General features: G+C 44.5%; 1 protein-coding gene across 1 annotated transcript; it reads left to right on the top strand.

Annotated features, from left to right (window-relative positions):
- The first annotated feature begins 5,270 nt into the window (after positions 1-5,270).
- LOC118079484 (ras-related and estrogen-regulated growth inhibitor-like protein A) lies at positions 5,271-13,225 on the top strand. The gene is made up of 4 exons (XM_035103671.3): positions 5,271-5,409; positions 7,451-7,504; positions 8,811-8,887; positions 10,396-13,225. Exons 1-4 carry the CDS (start codon positions 5,271-5,273, stop codon positions 10,819-10,821), a joined length of 696 nt encoding a protein of 231 aa, XP_034959562.1. The 3' UTR covers positions 10,822-13,225.
- The last annotated feature ends 7,134 nt before the right edge of the window (positions 13,226-20,359 follow it).

The following is a 20,359-nucleotide window of genomic DNA, read 5'->3' as shown; positions in this document are numbered from 1 at the left end:
TCAAGGAAATCACCATTTTATAGCTCAAATCGGGGAAAATAAATACACTTAATGGACAAAAGTACTACAAAGATTCACAAAATGTTTAGGGGTATGCGTACCCCTGCACCTCCCTCCCCCCAGAAAAAAGCCCTGCATAAATCACTTACTGTGTCAATATGAATAGAAGTCATAAATATTGCAGCTGCTTGTATAAGGGATTATGATGATGACTGGAATGTAATTGAAATCAATAAGGTTTTGGAACGTAGAAACAAAGAAAATCATCAATTCTAGCACGTGGGGGCCTCCTTATCTGAATTATATAATTTGGTTCAATGATTGATATTGGTAATTGTATTATAAATTGGTATTGTTATAATGATCCCAAACAACAAAAGAGCCTTGTTCACCTCTTGAATGCAGTTTTCTTTTAATCTTTATGAATGCTAATCAAATTTCTGCCATGCCAACCACATGTTTTCGATTGCACCTTGAAGCCTTATTTTACAGAGTATTGTGGTTCCTTAAATACTGTTTTAGAGCCAAAAAAACAGCAAAGGGGGTGGGTTGTACCACAAAAAAGACTTATGTTTCTAAAAAGCAACTGGGAAGTGCTTGTTTTTATTGCATGCATTTGCTTACGAAGTAAAGACAGTCTTTCCAGCGACAGGTTAAACAAAGCAAATCCAGCAGCGTGATTCCAAAATTAGAAAGCGACAATATAGCAGCAGAAATGAAAATCATTGGTGCTTCCAGATAGGGACTTAATACTGCAAATGGGTCATTCAGATATATTTGATGTTGCAAGCAGGTCACTGGCAACAGGTTTTTTTTTAATGTGTCCCCCCCCCCCCAAGTTTCCAGTCTGGCGGAGCTAATACAACCAAAGGGGGACTTGGAAACCATTTATTAATTACATAAAAGATAAAATGGAAAACCCAAACCTGATCTCAGATATCTAAAGGTTCTATCATAAGTATAACTGTAAACAATTTTCATCTATATGTCATCAATAGTTTGTGTAACATGAACGGTAGTGTGTAATCTTTTATATGGAAATTAGGGAGAAGCCCAGTACAGGATGGGAAGTCTCGAGGGACGAGGGGTAGGGAGGGATGGGAGGGGGAAAAGCTGGGAGGGCTGGGGGGGGGGAGAATAATTACACGACATCTGCATTATTGTTGTATATCTTTTTTTTAATCATTTGTACATTATTGTTCCTTTTTCGAAATCAATAAAGACTTTCAAAAATTGAATTTTTTTTTAAAAAAAAACAACCAAAGGGGGACAAAAATAAATCAGAACATTTGTGGCATTAGAAGTTACGGGATTTCAGCGGGAAGTTGTGGAATATGCACTAATGGAAATGAAGCTGTGTGATTGCCCCAAAACTTTTGCAGGTGCAAATGGTATTAAAAGCAGGATCATATATGGCTTCTGTTGTGTATTGAGTCAAAGGATTTTATCTCTGTATTATTATTGTCTGTATTTGCATTAGGATAAAGTAACTGCCTTTTGGTTCCAGAGGGTACAGCTACTATTGGTTCATTTAAGCTGCTTTATTTGGATCCTCTGTCTTATTGGTTTCCTCCAAAAGGCAGCACTGTGATTGCTTGATATTGTTCCCTCCAAAATGTAGCCCTTTCTAGCTAGTTCCCTGTCCCTATAAATGTAGCCTTCCTGCCCTCAGAGTCAGTCTTGTTCACTTTAATAAAGAGCTGTTACTAGAGAACTGTCTCCAGCATAATTATGTCAAGAGAGCTGAAATCACAAACCCCACGTCACAACAGCTTCCCCCATAGCAAAATAGAAAAATGTGACCTATGGAGTCATGATTTTGAAAATGCACTAATATGTGGCCTGCAGCTCAAGATTTTAGAAAATGCCAAAGTGAAAAAAATTGCACAATAACTTGAACTGTGGGGTCAGAATCCTGAACAATGCAGAAAAAAATGGCCCATCGTTAAAGATTCTGAAAAACACATAAAACTGTGACTAACAAATTGGGTTTCAAAAAAAAATGCAAAAAAGGCGACCCATGGATCAAGATTCAGAGTGGTTGAGATCGTGGACACAAGATAGTCTGTTGCTATTGCATGCAGATGAGAAGAAAGGCACCACAAGAGAAACAATTTGCTGTATCCCTAACAGCCTGCAAATAAATACTTGGTGGTGATAATGGGCAATAATTAACAGTAGCAGAACTGTAAGTAGTGCTACCCATTGCACAAGGAGTTCTGGCAAGCGCAGTCTAAGGAACCAAAACCAATTATGGGATTCTCACAACCGGAGAGGACAGGCCGAGCTCACACAGGTTTATGAACAATTTTACTAAACCAATTGATTTTGTGCTTGGGAATTGTGGACTTTGGTACTGCAAAGTCCATTCGTAATCGCCGGCTGAAGCTTTCACAGGTCTTTGTAAAGTCAGGGATAGGTAACCTTTTTTCAGCCTGAGGGTCACATTGTCCGCTGGCCCCTTCTAGGGCCCGCATGCCAGGGTTGAGGCGAATATAAATGGAGCAACAGATGTGACTCCTACCTTTGTACATTAGATTACATTCCAGCCACACAAAAGCTAGACATTTCTGCATGCGCCTCTCTCCAGTTGCTTTGAGACGACCTGTTTCATGAGCATTCATCTTGATTTGCTTGTGGGGAGATTAGTCAACATCGTGTCAAGCAAATGTCATCTCACACTTTCTAGTACACATTGCCGTCTCTTTTCTTATCACCCAAAGTCCTGTCTGTGCCGGGAAGTTGGTTTGTTTCGTAAGAGCTCCACATTAGCTTGAATTGTGCAGCCCAAGTTTTCTGGGATGCGATTAAATCTCACCTGAAAATAATGATGGTATAGGAGTGCCCTCCATCCTGACAAGCTTGTGCTTCCAAATTGAATTCAAAATAAAGGGTACTGCAGCTATTTCACGCCATCCTTTTTATATATACTGTAGCTTTCTGTATTGCTATGAGCAATTTTGCAAGGGCAATAGGTAACATTTTGTTAATAAGAAAGTAACACCATAACCTTATATCTTCTGGGGCAGCTGCTATTCTGGACACAGGTGGTGTTGTAGTCTAAACCACTGAGCCTCTTGGGTTTGCTGATCAGAAGGTCGGCGGTTCGAATCCCCATGATGGGGTGAGCTCCCGTTGCTCTGTCCCAGCTCCTGCCAGCCTAGCAGTTCGAAAGCACACCAGCGCAAGTAGATAAATAGGTACCACTGTGGTGGGAAGGTAAATGGCATTTCCGTGCACTCTCTGGTTTCCATCACAGTGTTCCGTTGCGCCAGAAGTGGTTTAGTCCTGCTGCCCACATGACTCGGAAAGCTGTCTGTGGACAAATGCTGGCTCCCTCGGCCTGAAAGCGAGATGAGCACTGCAACCCCATAGTCGCCTTTGACTGGACTCAACCATCCAGGGGTCCTTTACCTTTACTTTTTCACCTATTCTGGAACATGCCAGGCTTAAAGTGGCCTGCTACATGTTGCCGAAAAAGAGGACAAAAGAGGGCATAATTTGCATTTATTATTAATAATAATAATAATTTGCATATCCTAATTTATATGTTAAGATGAAGATTTAGAAATAATTACTGTCATTTAAACAGAAGTATGACTGATTATACCAGAGTGCAAAACAAGACTCTGCCCTGGTGACCTGGGTGCCTGCCTGCTCAGTCTGCTGTTAGATGCTGTTAACTGTTGATGGGCAACTTCAAGTCCCCTGCTCTCCCTTCTTAAGATTCATTGGGTGGTGTTCAGTGCTAGTTCTACTCAGAGTAAACCCATTGGTGTTAATGAACACCATGAAGTTAGGTTCATTCATTTCTACAGGTCCACTCTGAGTAGAACTTAGCCGGACACACAACCCTAAAAAAATTTAACCACAAGTGGTTCACAAACTTTCCCCACCATGGACCATGTGAAAATGGTTGAAGACCCTGGAAGACCACTTCACGATTTCCCTGCTTGTTGCAACAACTGTAACACACTGTGCTAGATGCTGTGCGATTTTTGATTGCAATGTTATCGGTTCTCTTCTTCCTTGTATTGCATTGAATTCATATTGTATATGTTCTTCACAGACATGGTCACCTGAATGAAGTTTGTGAACCTCTGCTTGGAAACCCCTGGAACAGACAGCTCTTCAAACAGAAAATACCTTCAAACAGAGGCCTTCATATGCACTTTGTTTTTTTATAATTTTTATTGGGTTTTTTGATAATTTTATACATATAAAACATAACCATTTCAAATATTAAAATACAAGGTTCTTTTGAACCTTCGGACCTCCTTCCCTCCCTCCATGGGTTCCATGTTTAAGTTTAAAATTGCTGCATTTTTTACCATTACCCATCTATTTTATAACCGTAATTACCATAAGTAATTCCTCATTACATCCCTGCCAAAGATTTTAACTGCTTACAGTGGTCTTTTAAATAAATTACAATTTTACTCCAGTCTTTTGAAAATACTTGATATTCTTGGTTTCGGATCTTCCCTGTCAGTTTCGCCATCTCCCACCAGTTTCATCTGCCATTCTTCTTTTGTTGATATTTCTCCTTCCTCCCATCTCTGGGCTAGTAGCATTCTTGCTGCTGTTGTTGCATACATAAAAACTAAGTCTTTTATCTTCTCTTGGTAACTCTTCACCTATTGTACCTAGTAAGAAGGCTTCTGGTTTTTTAACAAATGTATTTTTAAACATTTTCTTTAGTTCATTATATATCATTTCCCAGAAAGCCTTTACCAACGTACATGTCCACTGCATATGGTAAAAAGTACCCTCCTTCTCTTCACATTTCCAACACAATTTTGAACTTGTTTTGTTCAATTTTACTCGGTGTTAGATACCAATCCTATGCATTTTGAACACATTATGGGGTTCATTTTATCCCATATTGGGCTGTGTGTATAATATATGGAGAGTACTGGAGGTGAAATCTACGTATATAGAAAGAATGAGCCCCACCCAGATTCTCCCACTACTCCAGTGCAGGGGGGTCAATCCCACCACTAGTTCCTCTTGACAATTTTATTGTGAATAAAATTAGCCTGCTACATTGCATGCTGTCATGGTGTGTTTTTTAATAGCTGGGGATCTGTTCACCTAGCAGCTCCCCTGAGTGAAACCCCTCCTCTTCATTAGGAATGGTATGATCCATGCAAATCACTCCTCCAGCTGCAGTGAGAAAGGGAGTCATTCTCCTTCTGGCTGAACAGAGAGAGGAAAGCAGCCAAGAGACAAGTCAGTGGTTGACAGATTGGGTGAGAACAGATCCACCAATGGTCCTCCGAATCCCTCTGCGTAGAAGTGCCAGCTACACCCCAGACCACCAGTCTGGGGTGGAGGCACCCACTTCTTCGCCATTGAAAGTGGAAGCCAACGTGGTGGTCCTTGGAGCAGACAGCGTGGGAAAATCAGGTGAGTTCTGTCACTGGAAGAAAGTAACGAAAAAGTGAGTCAAATGAAGGAAACCTGGAAACTTAATGCTGCGAAACACCCCCTCAGAGACAGAACCCCAATATTTTGGGGACTTCTCTTTTGCCTTTCAGAAAAGATAGCTGGGGTGGAACACAACTCAGCATTGTTTTGTGAGTTCGATATTTACAGTACACGGGAAAAGTTGCATGATCCACTACGATCCATATGTATGAGCCAATTGCTAACCTCTCATCCGATTTGCTAAATGATATGAAGCACAGAGGGAAGATTGCAGTATTTCACGGCTCACTGAAATGTCTTCTTTTTTAAAATTAATTTTTGTTTCTTAACTCTTTCGCAGTATATATCTCCAGTGGACTTCTGTGTATGTTTGCTCAGAGGTAGATCCTGCTGATTTCAATGGGACTTACTCTCAAGTAGACGTACAAATGATTGCAGCCTTACTTTAAAGAAACCCTAATCTGAAGCATAATGATTGCATCCATACGTGAAATATATTCTATAATTTGTCAATAGCTGCATCTTTTTTTGTGAGTTTTTGCATACTGACTTGGAGGTTAATTGAGGCATTGCTAGCAAAATGGCCTGTAGGCAAGCAAAGTGACCATCTTGTCGAAGCTAAGCAGGCTTGAGTCTGGTTAATGCCTGGATGGGTGACTGTGTGGGAACTATATTTACCGTATGTCACCTTGGGTTCTATGGTGGAAGAAAGGTGGAGCAGAAATGTAACAAATAAAGAAAAAATAACATATGCTCCCCAAGTGTTATGGAACTCGGTATGAAGGAAATTCTACAAAAATTCTATTGAGCTTACAAAGAAGGCTGCTGTCCTAAATACAATTATTAGGGAGCAAGCACCACAGAATGCAGTGAGCTGGTGTGTATGTAACTAGTCTAAACCAAACCATGGCTTAGTGCAAATGCACAAGTGTGAGGGTTCTCACAGAGAAGATCGTGTGTTGTCCTTGCCCAGTCCTCCTCCTCCTGCATTTATGTGAGCGAAGCCATAATTTGGCTTACTGTATCATTTGAGACCCAATTCTTGATTCGTCTCCTCCAAACAAACCATGAGCTGCAAACTAATGAACAAACTTTAGCTATAAATGGTTTGTCTAGAATGTGATAAACCACAAGCTCAGGTTCAAATGGAACGCTAAACCAAACCATGGCTTAGGCCCAGGTCATATGGTGGCAACAATACCAGGAGAGGAGTTCAGCAGGTTGCAATTCTCCTCATGTGTTCATGCTAAGCCATGGTTTGGCACAGCATTACATGCAAACCAGCTCAGTGGAACTAAACATGATTGGGATTGTGCTATAATTATAGATCAGTGTTTCTCAACCTTTTTTGGGCCACGGCACACTTGTTCCGTGAAAAAAATCACGAGGCACACCACCATTAAAAAAGTTAAAAAATTTAACTCTGTGCCGCCCTATATTATAATTATGACTGTAAGAAACACTTGCCAAATATTGCTTTCCGGCGGGTTGGTGTTGTGTATTGGCGGCCGCCAGGCTCGTTTGCACTGAGCTTTGGGAAAGAGGAGGAGAAATATTGCTTTCCGGCGGGTCAGAGTTATTTATTGGCGGCCGCCAGGCACATGACAATGCAAATCGCCCTTCTCGTCACCGCACGTCGCGGCACACCAGCCAGCGTCTCACGGCACACTAGTGTGCCGCGAAACAGCAGTTGAGAAACGCTGTTATAGATGTTTGTAGGGGCAGCGACCTACCACTGTGCAAACATCTTTAATTGGAAATGGCCATTAGCACATGGTTATAAACCATGTGCAAAATTATGCTTTTGGCTCTGTAGAACTTAAGATTTTCTCCTCAAGGGGAAAAAAAATAGCTGTCAGATCAGCTACAAATCCAGCAAACTTAATTTTGATAACTTTCATATTTGCAGGTTTGAGTTTATGTTTGTTTTTCTCGGTCTGAGAATAGAACAAAGGTCCCCCCCCCCAATATCTCAATATCTGTCCTACATAACAGTTACAACTCCCACTCTTTTTCACAGCTTTGACAGTGCGCTTTCTCACTAGAAGGTTCATCGGGGAATATGGAGACATGGGTGAGTGTCATAATTACATCATTGCATGGACAGATTTGTGCCTGTTAATTTCATGTCACCCTTGGGGAGGCTGGATAGTTGAAAAAAAAAAACAAGAAACAATTCCAGTTGCAAAAATGAATGCTGTGCAAAGGGCTGGGTTGTTTCCTTCTGCCGTGAAATGTGGAGCAGGAGGGGATGGGTAGATTAGATTACCATCCAGTGAAGGGATTCTAGAAAAACCAGTGCCAGCATATGGGATTCTCAGGCAGCTGCCAGAGTCTGTCTCTGCGCTGATGCCTGTTTCTCCAAACCTGAAACCAGCCCTGGGACCTCCATGCTGTAGTGCATCTGCTTTGCATGCAGAAAGTGCCAGATTCAATCTCCTGACATCTCTAGGTAGAGCTTGGACACCCTAGTCTGCCAGTCACTCAGTGTGGGCAGTACTGAGCTAGGTGGGCCAATAAGGGAACTTCCTATGACCTCTGCCATTTTAACATCGCATGGTGGCTCCAACATAGCACTACTCCTGGGCACTATGGAAAATTAAAATGGCAGCTCTAAGCTATCCGGCACTGGTTGTAGCACCATCAACAGGGCCAGATAAGCCCACATAGGCCCACCAGGACCTGGAGGCTGCTTTCCCCGGGGCCTTCCTTCTCAGTCCTGCAGCTGGTCCAGATTCTTAGCCTGCTGCTCAGCTGCCACAAGGAAGCCACTTATAACTAACACTGCATAGTAGCTTCCCCCACACAGTGAGCCATTTTGTGTGTACAATCAAACCTTGGTTGTTGAACGTAATCCGTTCCAGAAGCCCATTCGGCTTCCGAAATGTTCGACAACTGAGGCACGGCTTCCGATTGGCTGCAAGAGCTTCCTGCACTCGAGCAGAAGCCGCGTCAGATGTTCGGCTTCTGAAAAAGTTAGAAAACCCGAACACTTACTTCCAGGTTTCCGTCGTTCAGGAGCCGAAACGTTCCAAAATGGAGGTGTTTGGGGACCGAGTTTTGGCTGTATAAAGTTGCCACTAAGGAAGAAGGAGAAATCTTGATTCATAGAATTGTTGAGTTAGAAGGTACCCTGAGGATTATCTCACCCAACCGCCTGCAGGAATATGCCGCTGTCCCATACAGGGATCAAAACTGTATAAAACTTTTCAGTTCTCGTTTCTTGCTTTATGAGGCTGCCAGTTGCTAACACCTGGAGAGGAATGCCAGGTTGGAAAGGGAGTGGCAGAGGAGCAGACGCAGAGAGGGGAAGCGAGAGAACAGAGCTATCGGGAGTGGCTTTTTGGCAAACCTGAACTGTATACTTTTCCCCCACCCAGAATCTATCTACACCCACACTTTAGCAGCGGAAGGCAGAGAGATCCTCTTCCACATCTGGGATTTCCCTTGCTCGCAGGTGAGGGGGTTATCCTAAACTATCACCGATCAGAAAGTTGGCGTTTCAAATCCCTGCAACGGGGTGAGCTCCCGTTGCTCTGTCCCAGCTCCTGCGAACCTAGCAGTTTGAAAGCATGCCAATGCAAGTAGATAAACAGGTACCGCTGTGGCGGGAAGGTAAATGGTGTTTCTGTGTGCTCTGATTTCCGTCACAGTGTTCCGTTGCGCCAGAAGTGGTTTAGTCATGCTGGCCACATGACCCGGAAAGCTGTCTGTGGACAAACGCCGGCTCCCTCGGCCTGAAACCGAGATGAGCACCCCAATCCCATAGTCGCCTTTCACTGGACTCAACCATCCACACTATCACCTTCATTCGACTTCCAGTACTTATACTCCCCCTTTGAACAGCAATGACAAAAGGTTGACAAGAGATTCATGGGCAGTGGCATGATTGTGGGGGGTGGGGATTTTTTTAAAAAAAATAAGAAAGTAAACTATTTAAAAACAAATGCAAAGCAAGCAATAGTTAAAAATATAAATATTCCCAGTTGATCTCAGTTAATTCCCAAAGGTCTGGCAGACGATCAGTACCTTTAAATTACAAGCTCCGTGCCAAATTCCTGTGTGTGTGTGTGTGTGTGTGTGTAAAACTCCACTTTCTAAGGCCCCATCTGCCCTCATATATCACTTTAAACAGCCGTGGCTTTCCACGAAGAATTCTGGGAACTGTCATTTGTTAAAGGTGCTGAGAGTGTTCCCCTTCACGGAGCTACAATTCCCAGAGTGGTTTAACAATCAATCCCTCTTCCCTCTTCAGGGAATTATTGCTCTACAAGGGGAATAGGAGTCTCCTCTTGACAAGAGTGCAGCAAGTTTAAAAGCCGTGTGTGAGACTGTTGCACAGGATTAGTCTCTTGAAAAGTACCTGACTACTGTAACTATGGAAATTCTGGTTAATGGCGTTTGTTTCTTGACTTGAGCTGTGATGGGATGTTAACCAAGCTGAGGATCTAGATGATATGATTCTATGGTGCTCCTCTCAAAGACCAGCCTTTTTAATGTTATTTTATTGCATCTCCTGGGTTCTCAATTTATTTGTAGGATGACATGTCATCTGATTAGATCAAATTATAGTCACATGAGCTTCTGTCAATAAACTGAATAAATCTGCATATGAAAAAAAATAATTGTGATGAAGAAGATATTATTTCTTTCATATTGGGTTGGGTTGGGGGCTCAATGTGTTGCTGCACTACAACTCCCATCATTCCTGACCATTGGCCATGCTGCTTGAGACTGAGTCCAACAGCATCTGCAGAACTGCAGGCTCTCCAATCCCAGTGTTGCAGGCACCAACTTAGAAGATACATCTTCCCTTCTCTCTCTCTCTGCTAAGGGAATGCTTTATATTTGCAGGCCAACTGTTTGATAAGGGCATTGTTTTTATTCAATAAAAAAGAGCAACCAATCAATCTAACCAATCAATAGACTAAACATTGGAACCCTTACATTTTCCTTCCTTTTCAGGAGCGGACAGATGAGAGCTCTTCTGAGGACAAGCGCATCCAGTGGGCCGATGGCTTTGTCTTGGTCTACAGCATCTGTGACCGAGCCAGCTTTAACAGTGTGCAACCCAAAATCCAGTTCATCAAGGCGGCCAAGGAAGGACCAGCCCAGGAGAAAGTGCCCATTGTCATCGTGGGCAACAAGAGAGACTTGCACCACCGGCGCACAGTCTCCAGCGAGGAGGGCAGGCTCCTGGCTCTCTCCTTGGACTGTGAGTTCTACGAGGTGTCAGCAGCAGAAGCCTACCACGGGGCCCTCGTGGTCTTCAACAGCCTGGCGGAACGCATCTGCGAGGCCAAACTGGCCGTGAAGAAAGGCACTGGGATCCGCAGCATCGTGAAGAGCGTGTCTGCTGTGTTTGCCCGGAAGAGAACAGACTCCATGTGAGACATGGTGAAAGCTGGTCCGCCAGGGCAAACAGGGCACTGCCCCACCAACCTCAGTCTGCCGTCAGCCAGCTCCCGCCTGCCTGCCTTCTAATGTACGACCCATCAGGGGGTGGCTCGGCCTGTTGGTCTCCTTGCCTTCTGCCCTACCAGTCCCAATGGGTACCCACCACCACTAGACTGATAATATGAGAAACACCATGCCTGGAGTAGGGTATTTCATTCTTCTAACCCTGCTCCAGAGGCAGGAGTCTGCAGGGCAATGCGACTCAATAGGCAATAAAGTGGTGTTGAAATTCAAGAGGTGCCAGGCTGCCCTTAAGGGGGGATGAACGTTCCCTTCCCCCTGAACTTTTACACAGTAGGAATTGGATCAGAGGCAACTAGCTTCTTGCCCAATACCCTTGATTTAAGCTGGGGGTCTCCATTTCAATCTCCTATATTGATGCACGAGAGCTGCTATAAAACCTTGGTTTTTGCACAGGGCCATATCTCTAAACCAACCTTTCTCAACCTTGGATTCCTAGATGTTGTTGGACCACAACTCCTGTCATTCCTAGCCAGCATGGCCAGTGTTCAGGGATGATGGGGGTGGTAGTTCAATCTTGAGAACCCAAGGTTGAAAAAAAGGCTGTTCTGGACCGATGGCTGAAAGAGACGACGGTTGCATCCACACCATATTTTTAATTCACATTTAAAGCGTGCCCTCGCCCTGCAAAGAATATTGGGAACTGTAGTTTGTTAGGGGTATTGGGAATTGTAGCTTTTTGAGAGGTGTAAACAACAGCTCCCGTGATTATTTGGGTGGGGCCATAAACATGCTTTTAAATGTGTGGATGCGACCGTCCTACATCTTCATTTTACACCCCATGGCACAGATGGGAATTTCACTTGGTGGATGGGATTGCAAATCTCATTGTCAGCTCGGGAGTTCCTAACACTATACTTACACTGAGTCACCCACCTGGCCCAGTACATCCTAATTTGGCTTCCTGGCAACAACTCTTACAGAGGATTCCCCAGGTGTGCTACCCAACAGCCTTTAACTGGAGATGCCAGGGATTCAGGTGACTTAAGCAGGGTCACCTCTGGTGCTCCTTCCTCTGCACAGGTGGCCCCCAACAGGCTTATCAGCGCTGCTGCAGGCCCTGGGGCAGGGGGTTGGGTGTGCCCCGACATTTTAATTTCCAGTCGTGCCCCTGAGCAGCGTTATGGGGCATTGTGGGAATTTAAAACCCAGCTGCAGTCTCCCAACACTGGTGGGGCAGCTTGGTGATGCTGGACCTGAAGAGTAGAATCTGGGACTTTATTCATGCAAAACATTCCCATCTCTTAAGCCCAGTGGATGCTGAATGGGGCAAGCTTATATGGTATGGCCTTAGCCTCTCCCTGTACATGTTGGTGTCGAGTCCTCGCTACTCCCGCCTTGGTAACAGCAGCTTGGAAGAAGCATATCGTCAGCTGCGTGTTCTGAGCAAAGGCGCAAGAATCTTTGCCAAGTCTTCCTCCAGCCTCCGGTTCTGTCTTGCTTGCTTTCAACTTGACTGCTTTACTGCCGAGCTGCAGCGATGTGAGTAGGTGCCTGGAACTCCATGTCCTAATCAGCCACCCCTCCCTCCCGATCGGTTGGCTGGCAGCAGGCAGCTGCTGTTCTTAAGTGATGTACAGCACACGCCTGTGCAAAGGGAGACATGGCTTCCTTCCAGGGCTTTGTGTGGGTGTGGTAGATCTTAAATAGCCTGATCCCAGAGAGGAGCTGGAGCTTGTCTTCTGCTGGAAAATTGTCCCCGGGGCCCCTAAGAAGCGGTTGAAAGTGCAAAGAATTGGGAGCAGGCGACTCCTCTGGCAGAGAAAGGAGGTTGCAAGGAGATGGTCTGCCCTTTCACCCCAGATGCACAGGTTGGGTTGGGCAGTGGCTGTTCGGTGGAGAGGGAGAAGCCCTTGATACGTGCTCTTGAAAGCAATCCTTTGCATGCAAAGGAAACCAATTCCCAGTTAGCAGCCTAGTGGAGAGAAGTTACAAGGTCTACCCTGGAGTTGGTTTCTTTGGAATGAGATCGCTGCATACATGTGTTGGACTTCAGTTCCCATCAGCTCCATGGCCAGTCATCAAGAATTGGAGCTTTTGACCAGCAATACCTGGGTGGGGGCAGGATTCTCCGCTTCTAGTGTTACAGCCTACAACTGAAAAGGAGTCTTGGATCTGAACCCTTCACACTGTCGTTTCCACAAAGCAAAGCCACTTCCTGAATATATGTGTGTAATTTCATGTGCTCTTCTTTCTACGGTGAGCTGAGAAGGCTGAATGTGTAAATAAGACGGCTGTGGCTGTTTCTAGACTCATTTCTGTGCTGGTACTGTACTTTTGTGCACAGGGGAGTAAAATAAACACAGATGCACCTCTTGTTCAGGCGGTTTTGGGATGATCTTTTGTTCTCAACAGGACGAGGGAAAGGGAACATTCCTGGAGCCAGGTGACAAGGGGCAGGGCAGCTGTCATACGGCCCAGATAATGGGCAGAGTACAAGATGTTTATTTGTTTACAGTACAGTACTTGGATTTCGGTTTTTGTCCATGCTAGAAGAATGAATATGCTGTAGGGCAGGGATGGGGATCCCAATTGTGGCCCTCTAAGTGTCTCTATCTGGCCCTCAAGATTCTCCCCCTCCTAAACCCACACTCGATCACACCCTCCTTGGATGTTTTTGTACCCTGGTGATGTGTCTTGCGTGCCTGGATGAAATATAAGAGAGGGGTGTGTGTAGTAATTAACCCCCTATGTAATGGTAAAATGGTAACACTGACATTCTGTGCTCCTCCCACATTTGCCTTTGGCCCTGCCCACCACTGGCCTGAGGCCCCTGGAAGGTTGTACAGAAGGTAAGGTGGCCCCAGGCTGAAAAGGGCTCCCTGCTGTAGAATTAAACTACAGGGGGGAGGGGAGCAGGAGGGGCCCTTCACCAGCCTGACTCATCTCTGCCTCTTGGCCCCCCTCTTCCCCTGCTTTGGCTTCTGCCTCTGAGTCTGGACTGCTCTCTATCACAGACTCACCCCCAATCACTAAGCCCTGTTGCCTCTTCAGCTTCTGACACCAACTCCTCCCAGTCGTCTCCCTCTTCTCCCTCTGACCCCTCATCATCATCCCACCACTGATCCCCAGGCTCTGATCCTGCTTCCCTTGGGGATTCCCCAGCAGTCCATGACACTGGCTTGTCCATGGGCCACAAGTATAGTTCATTGGGAGGTATTGCGCAACAAACTCCCTCCCCCCAAAAAGCACCAGGCTCATTGCAGTAAGGAAAGTGACAGGAAAATGCACTGGAACATGTGGGATAATGTGTGCTTTGATGCAATGGCATCTAACCTCCCTACAAACGAATCAGAGTGAATGTTCAATAAGTAGTCAACATTTGATCTCCCTTCGAGTGTGTCAGGATTAATGCTCAATGACAACTAATCTGGAAGTGCCTCCTGTCTTCAACTTTGTCCCCCTCCCTTGCTGCAGAACTCCCAGAGATATGAGGTCTGCTTCTGCCACTGTGATTCCAGGCAGGAATGTTCCCTGTTTTGCCCGTTTGTTTTCATCAGCACCAGTCGCTTTGCTAAGGTGGCTGTTTATATAGCCTTCCGCTTCTCCCTGGATAAACTGTTCTTTCCAGTCACTGACCACATTCTAGGTGAGCCCTGGCTTAGATCAGAGCAAAGAAGACCTGCCAAGCACGTGTACACAAGCACAACACAGGCTTTGCTGCTGTAACAGTAAGTTTGTGCCAGATGCTGAAGACCCCCTATTGAGAAATTAAAAATGGTTTTGGATGCAACATGACTTGTAGGTGGTTTCCAGAGCAAAGCAACAATATGCTGAGAGATAAAAACAACCCAAATTATGTGATGCATCATTCTTTCAGCCCTTTAAAAGATGGCCCAGCACTCAAATCCCTGTGAGTCAGAAGTAGAGATGGATGAAGCTGCCCATTCCGTTTTTTCATTTTTCCGCATCATAATCCTATATACAATCATGCCTTGGTTGACGAATGCCTTGCGACTTGAATGTTTTGGCTCCTGAATGCCGCAAACACCGGAAGTGAGTGTTCCAGTTTGTGAACGTTCTTTGGAACCCAAACACCCAACATGGCTTCCGTGGCTTCCGATTGGCTGCAGGAGCTTCCTCCAACTTTACTCTGAGAGCCAGTGTTGTGTAGTGGTTAAGAGCGGTAGTCTCGTAATCTGGGGAACCGGGTTTGCTTCCCTGCTCCTCCACATGCAGCTGCTGGGTGACCTTGGGCTAGTCACACTTCTCTGAAGTCTCTCAGCCTCACTCATCTCACAGAGTGTTTGTTGTGGGGGAGGAAGGGAAAGGAGAATGTTAGCTGCTTTGAGATTCCTTCGGGTAGTGATAAAGCGGGATATCAAATCCAAACTCTTCTTCTTCTTATGGGAAATGTTTTAATAACAACAGCAACAACTACCGGCCGTTTGTCTTCCTTGGGCTGGCTGTGCTCAGGATGCTCACATTTGTGTCACATTTGTCCAACTTTACAGAGGAGAGTCTTCTGTTTGAAAGAGTATTCTATTTGAAGGGCTGACCACATACTGAACCATTGGAAGGGAGAAGAGGCAGTGCCGGATTTAGGGCAGTGTGGGTGGTTCCCCCCATACAGGGCACTGAGCTGAGGGGGCACAGAATGGAAGGCAAGATGGAGGAGGGCATGAAAGTAAATATATATATTTGGGGAGGGGTGCCAAATTTTGTCCTTGCTCAAAGCATCATATTACCAAAGTCCACCTGAAGGAGCATCTCCACCCCCATCATTCAGCCCAAACACTGAGGTCCAGCACCGAGGGCATTCTGGTGGCTCCCTCCCTGCGAGATGTGAGGTTACAGGGAACCAGGCAGAGGGCCTTCTCAGTGGTGGCATCCATCAGATGTCAAGGAAATAAACAACTAATTGATTTTTAGAAGACATCTGAAGGCGGCCCTGTTTAAGGGAAGTTTTTAATGTTTGATGTTTTACCGTGTTTTTAATATTCTGTTGGGAGCCACCCAGCGTGGCTGGGGAAACCTAGCCAGATGGGCAGGGTATAAATAATAAATTATTATTATTACTACTACTACTGGAAGAGGGGCCCCAGAAGAGCCCATTAGTCAGCCACAGAGGTGACCTGATCACATTACTTCACTTACTCAGCTGCCCATCCAGATCCACTCTTGTTCAGAGTTAGCATTACAGAAGTAGGGTGGTAGGTGGCCTCAACAGGCAGGAATTGAACAGCTGACTTTTCCTCCCATGCACTGATGGGGAAAAGCTTTATCAGTTGGATTTCCATTAGTCACAAAGCCACAAAAGGCAGCAACCTCCTACTAGGGGAAAGATTGGTAGCCCCAGCAAAGACAGCTTTCTGATTTACTGTATCTCATGAAATCTGGGAGAAGCCAGTAATGAGACCAAGCAGACACCTGACATAGATGTCGCCAGTTATTCTTTATTCCAGTTTGAGTGTTCCTCCCTCGCTGCTGCTGCTGCCATCAAGTGATTATGCTGGCTCCAAAGGCTTAGATGCTAATTTCCCTGCCAGGACCATACAAAGCACAAACCAGCCCTATTTATAGGCATGGGGACAGGAAACTGCAACAGAGCAACTCGGAGATTCAAAAGCTGTATAACAGAGTGGACAGAATGCGCACAATGTTAGAACATGTTACTTAAGAGCGTCCACTTACATATAACTACAGTGGTACCTCGGTTTATGAACACAATTGGTTCCGGAAGTCTGTTCATAAACTGAAGCGTTCATAAACTGAAGCGAACTTTCCCATTGAAAGTAATGGAAAGTGAATTAATCCGTTCCAGATGGGTCCACGGCGTTCGTAAACCGAAAATTCATAAACCGAGGTGTTCATAAACCAAGGTTCCACTGTAAAAGAAATGTGAATGACAACAGTTACGCATACAATTTGCACATGCTAAAGGACATGATACAAACTGAGAAATAAATACTATAATTTAAATAGGAAAAAACAATAGTTTTTCCACCATAAAGGAAGCCACCAAGTAACTTCCTCCTTCAACACTCCCCCAATCCCTTCCTATGCTTTTTTATCCTTATTTGAATGTGTTCCCTATTTAAAGGGCAGTTTGGTCCAAGTCTGGTCTAAACTACCCATTAAATAGGGACATTTTCGAATAAAGGATAGTGCTCTGAAAAATAGGATACATAGCTAGCATACTAACCTGTTTATATTCTTTTCAGGACTTTGGGGGAATGTGCCACATACTTGCCTGAGTCCAACCAAGAAATAATTTACCTGAACTAGACCATTTGCCTAGAAATCTTACATAGATCCAGACTGGTATTTCTATGCCTTTTTTGGCATCTTGATATGCTGTAAATTTCTGCCTGCCTGGTGGCTAATAGAACACTGGAAGTAGGCATTTAATAGTTGTTGTTTTAAGTGACAATCATACTGGCTTTTAGATTTGTTCTCTCCCCCCCCCCAAGCTTCTTCTCCAAAGGGTTGCTGGAGTACAGCCCAGAGACATGCACTATATCAGGGGTTCCCAACAAAATTTTCTCGAGGACCCCTCATCGAGCCGCTATTGTGACAAGGACCCCCATTAATTCCTAATCCTAAAATTAAAAAGTGAGAGCCAAATTAAGAGTCTTTTTATATTTTATATTTATACGTTTTTTACAGTTACAACAGAGTACTCCATCAGTATACAGTTAGTTTTAATTTTCAGTTCTTAATGAGATGAGTTAAATCTGTCCTTTGAGTCCATTATTTCTGAAATATTAGGTTCCAAACTTGAAACTTTCACTCTGAAATCCGACCGCATGTCGAGCCGATTCCTATATTTGTTTTTCATGAAACACAGGGAAGAAAATGCTTGCTCACACCGATATGTGGTTGCAAATGGAAGGATCTTTTTCATTGCCTTATCTCCAAGTTTCTTTGTAGTCCTTGCGGCATACAGCAGAACTACTGCCTCTATCTAATTCTAGTTTTGCGCTAGACTCTGCTCATGCAGGAAGTGGCCAAAACAAAAAATCTGTTATCATACGAAATATATTTAATATATTTTTTATTCTAATAGGATCTTGAGGACCCCTCTGGCATAGCTCGCGGACCCCTGGGGGTCCCCGGACCACCTGTTGGGAACCACTGCACTATATTTACCTTGACATTCCCAAAGGCAGAGGCCACAGCATCTCCCCCACATCAACCCTGTATCCTGCCTGTTGTGTAGCACCTCTGGATTTCTGCTCATTACAGCAAGTGTGTGCATGTAGGGGAGCGGCAGAGTAACAGTTAAAGAGAAATTCCAGCTGGCAAAGATTCATAAAGCTGGAGAAGGACTTGTCAACTTGGTGCAGAAAGTTTACAGCAGGAACCTGTGGACTCCCAGATGTTGTTTAACTACAATTCTCTTTTATAAATATTTTTATAAAATTTTACGTAACAAATTTCAGTTTCAACCTATCATTCACCTTCACATTTAGGATTCTCAGAATCCCTTGACTTCCCACCGCCCTTCCCTGGTTTCCATTGTCAATCCCCTTTTCCTTCATCTTATCCTATTTTCCCGGATTTGTTAGAAATATTATTAACCATTTTTTCCATTGTATTTTGTACGTTAAAAGTATTACTCTAATCCTGCCAAAGTTTTTAGTTGTTTACAGTGTTCTCTTAAATACATTCTAATTCCCCCCCATTCTTTCTTGAATTTCTTCTCTTCCTGGTCTCTGATTTTCCCAGTCATTTTCGGCATTTTGCAATGGTCAATCATCTCCATCGGTCAGTGGCATAGCAAGGTCAGGTGGTACCCGGTGCGGAAAATTTCTTGTCACCCCACCCCCCTCACATTGAAATTATTAAAAGAAGGAAAAATAAGATACTTACAGTTGCAAGTGTTATTTTCTGGTTTATTTACTTCACATTGTGAGCATAAGCACTTAAAACCATTTTTTCACGGTGGGAATTAATTTCGCTATTTTGCAGCTTTGGCTTAATGTACAAATACCGACAAATAGCATGCATCATAACGTTTTCGTTACTTACAAAACTCAATTATCATAGAAAAAAGGATGATCACAATGAATCCATGAACTAAAAAATGTAACAAAAATAAATTCAGCACAGCACTTATAAGCTTCAGTAATAATGCACAACTAGCTCAACAGAATAACATGGGTTGACTGACTGGCACGGCAGCGGATAGGATTGGTTGTGGGTTGAGTGATGATGAGTCACCGGTTGTTTACATCTCGTTCGAGTTCAAACTGCAGAGACAGACCTCAGCGGAAACACCCCCTCCCCTTCCTTATCCATACGCTCTCCACTATGTCGAGTTTAGCCGCGTTTCGTTGCACTTGTCGACTAAAAAGTTTCAATACCTGTTATGTTGACTTGTTGAGGTTAATTAATTGTCAGGTGAAGTTTTTAAACTCGTTTTAAATATTATTATTTTTAAAAAAGTGTCGTGAGACCCTCAATTTTTTTATTTTAAAAACACTTATTTTTGCCATTTTGTCACACACACCCCTGTGATGGCTCCCAGGGACCACACACCCCTTCCTACGCCACTGCTCTCTGATTGGAACTTTGTCTTCTTTCCATCTCCGGGCCAGTAGTAATCTCGCTGCTGTCCTCGCATACATAAAAAAGTATTTTCTGCTCTCTTGGAATCTCTATACTGTACCTAAAATGCCTAATAAAAAAGCCTCTGTTTTCCCCCCACAAATGTTATTTTAAACATTTTCTTCAGTCTGTTATATATCATTTCCCATAATGCTTTGGTTATCTTGCACGTCCACCACATATGGTAGAATGTGCCTTCTTTCTCTTTACATTTCCAATAAACATTAGAAGCAGTTCTATACATCTTTGCTAATTTTAGTGGTGTTAAGTACCATCTATGCATCATTTTCATATAGTTTTCCTTCAATGCACAGCACGCTGTAAATTTTAAGTCTTCCTTCCATAATTTTTCCCAAGACAGAAATAGCTTGTTTTCTCCAGCTTCAGAGCAGTGGCGTAGCTAGCTGCTCGGGTGCCCGGGGCAGTGTGCAGCCGGGGATGGAGTGAGCCGCCCATGGGGGCAGAACGAGCTAAGGCAGGGTGCACTGCATGGAGCCTCTCCGCAGCCTCTCCCTCAACTGTAGGGCAGCTGGGTTGGTGGGCAGACGCAGGCCCTGCGCTGCTCGAAAAAGCAGCACGGAGCTTGTAGGCAGTCCACCCGCCGCCTCCCCCTCAGAAGAGACACATGGCTCAGTCCCTGTGGTGTGACCCCTGCCTCACCTAGCTACACCTCTCCCTTCATGCTCACCTAAGTGTGGATCTCCAAACTCTTCCCGCTCACTTCCCCGAGCCCGAGCCCCATTGCTCTTGCTCCCTACCATAGGAGCCAGCGGCTGGACTGTGACTGGACATATGCTAATGGTGGCGAGAGGAATGCAGCCCACTTATGGAGGGTGTTGCTGCAGGGATGTAGGCAGGGTCGTGTGGTGGGTGAGGGAATTATTTTTGTCCCCCCCCC

This window comes from Zootoca vivipara, chromosome 13 (assembly GCF_965207765.1).
Source record: "Zootoca vivipara chromosome 13, rZooViv2.hap1.1, whole genome shotgun sequence".
In the NCBI taxonomy this organism is placed as follows: domain Eukaryota; kingdom Metazoa; phylum Chordata; class Lepidosauria; order Squamata; family Lacertidae; genus Zootoca; species Zootoca vivipara.
Note: the sequence above shows the minus strand (reverse complement) of the source record. Positions and strands in the feature narration are given on the sequence as shown.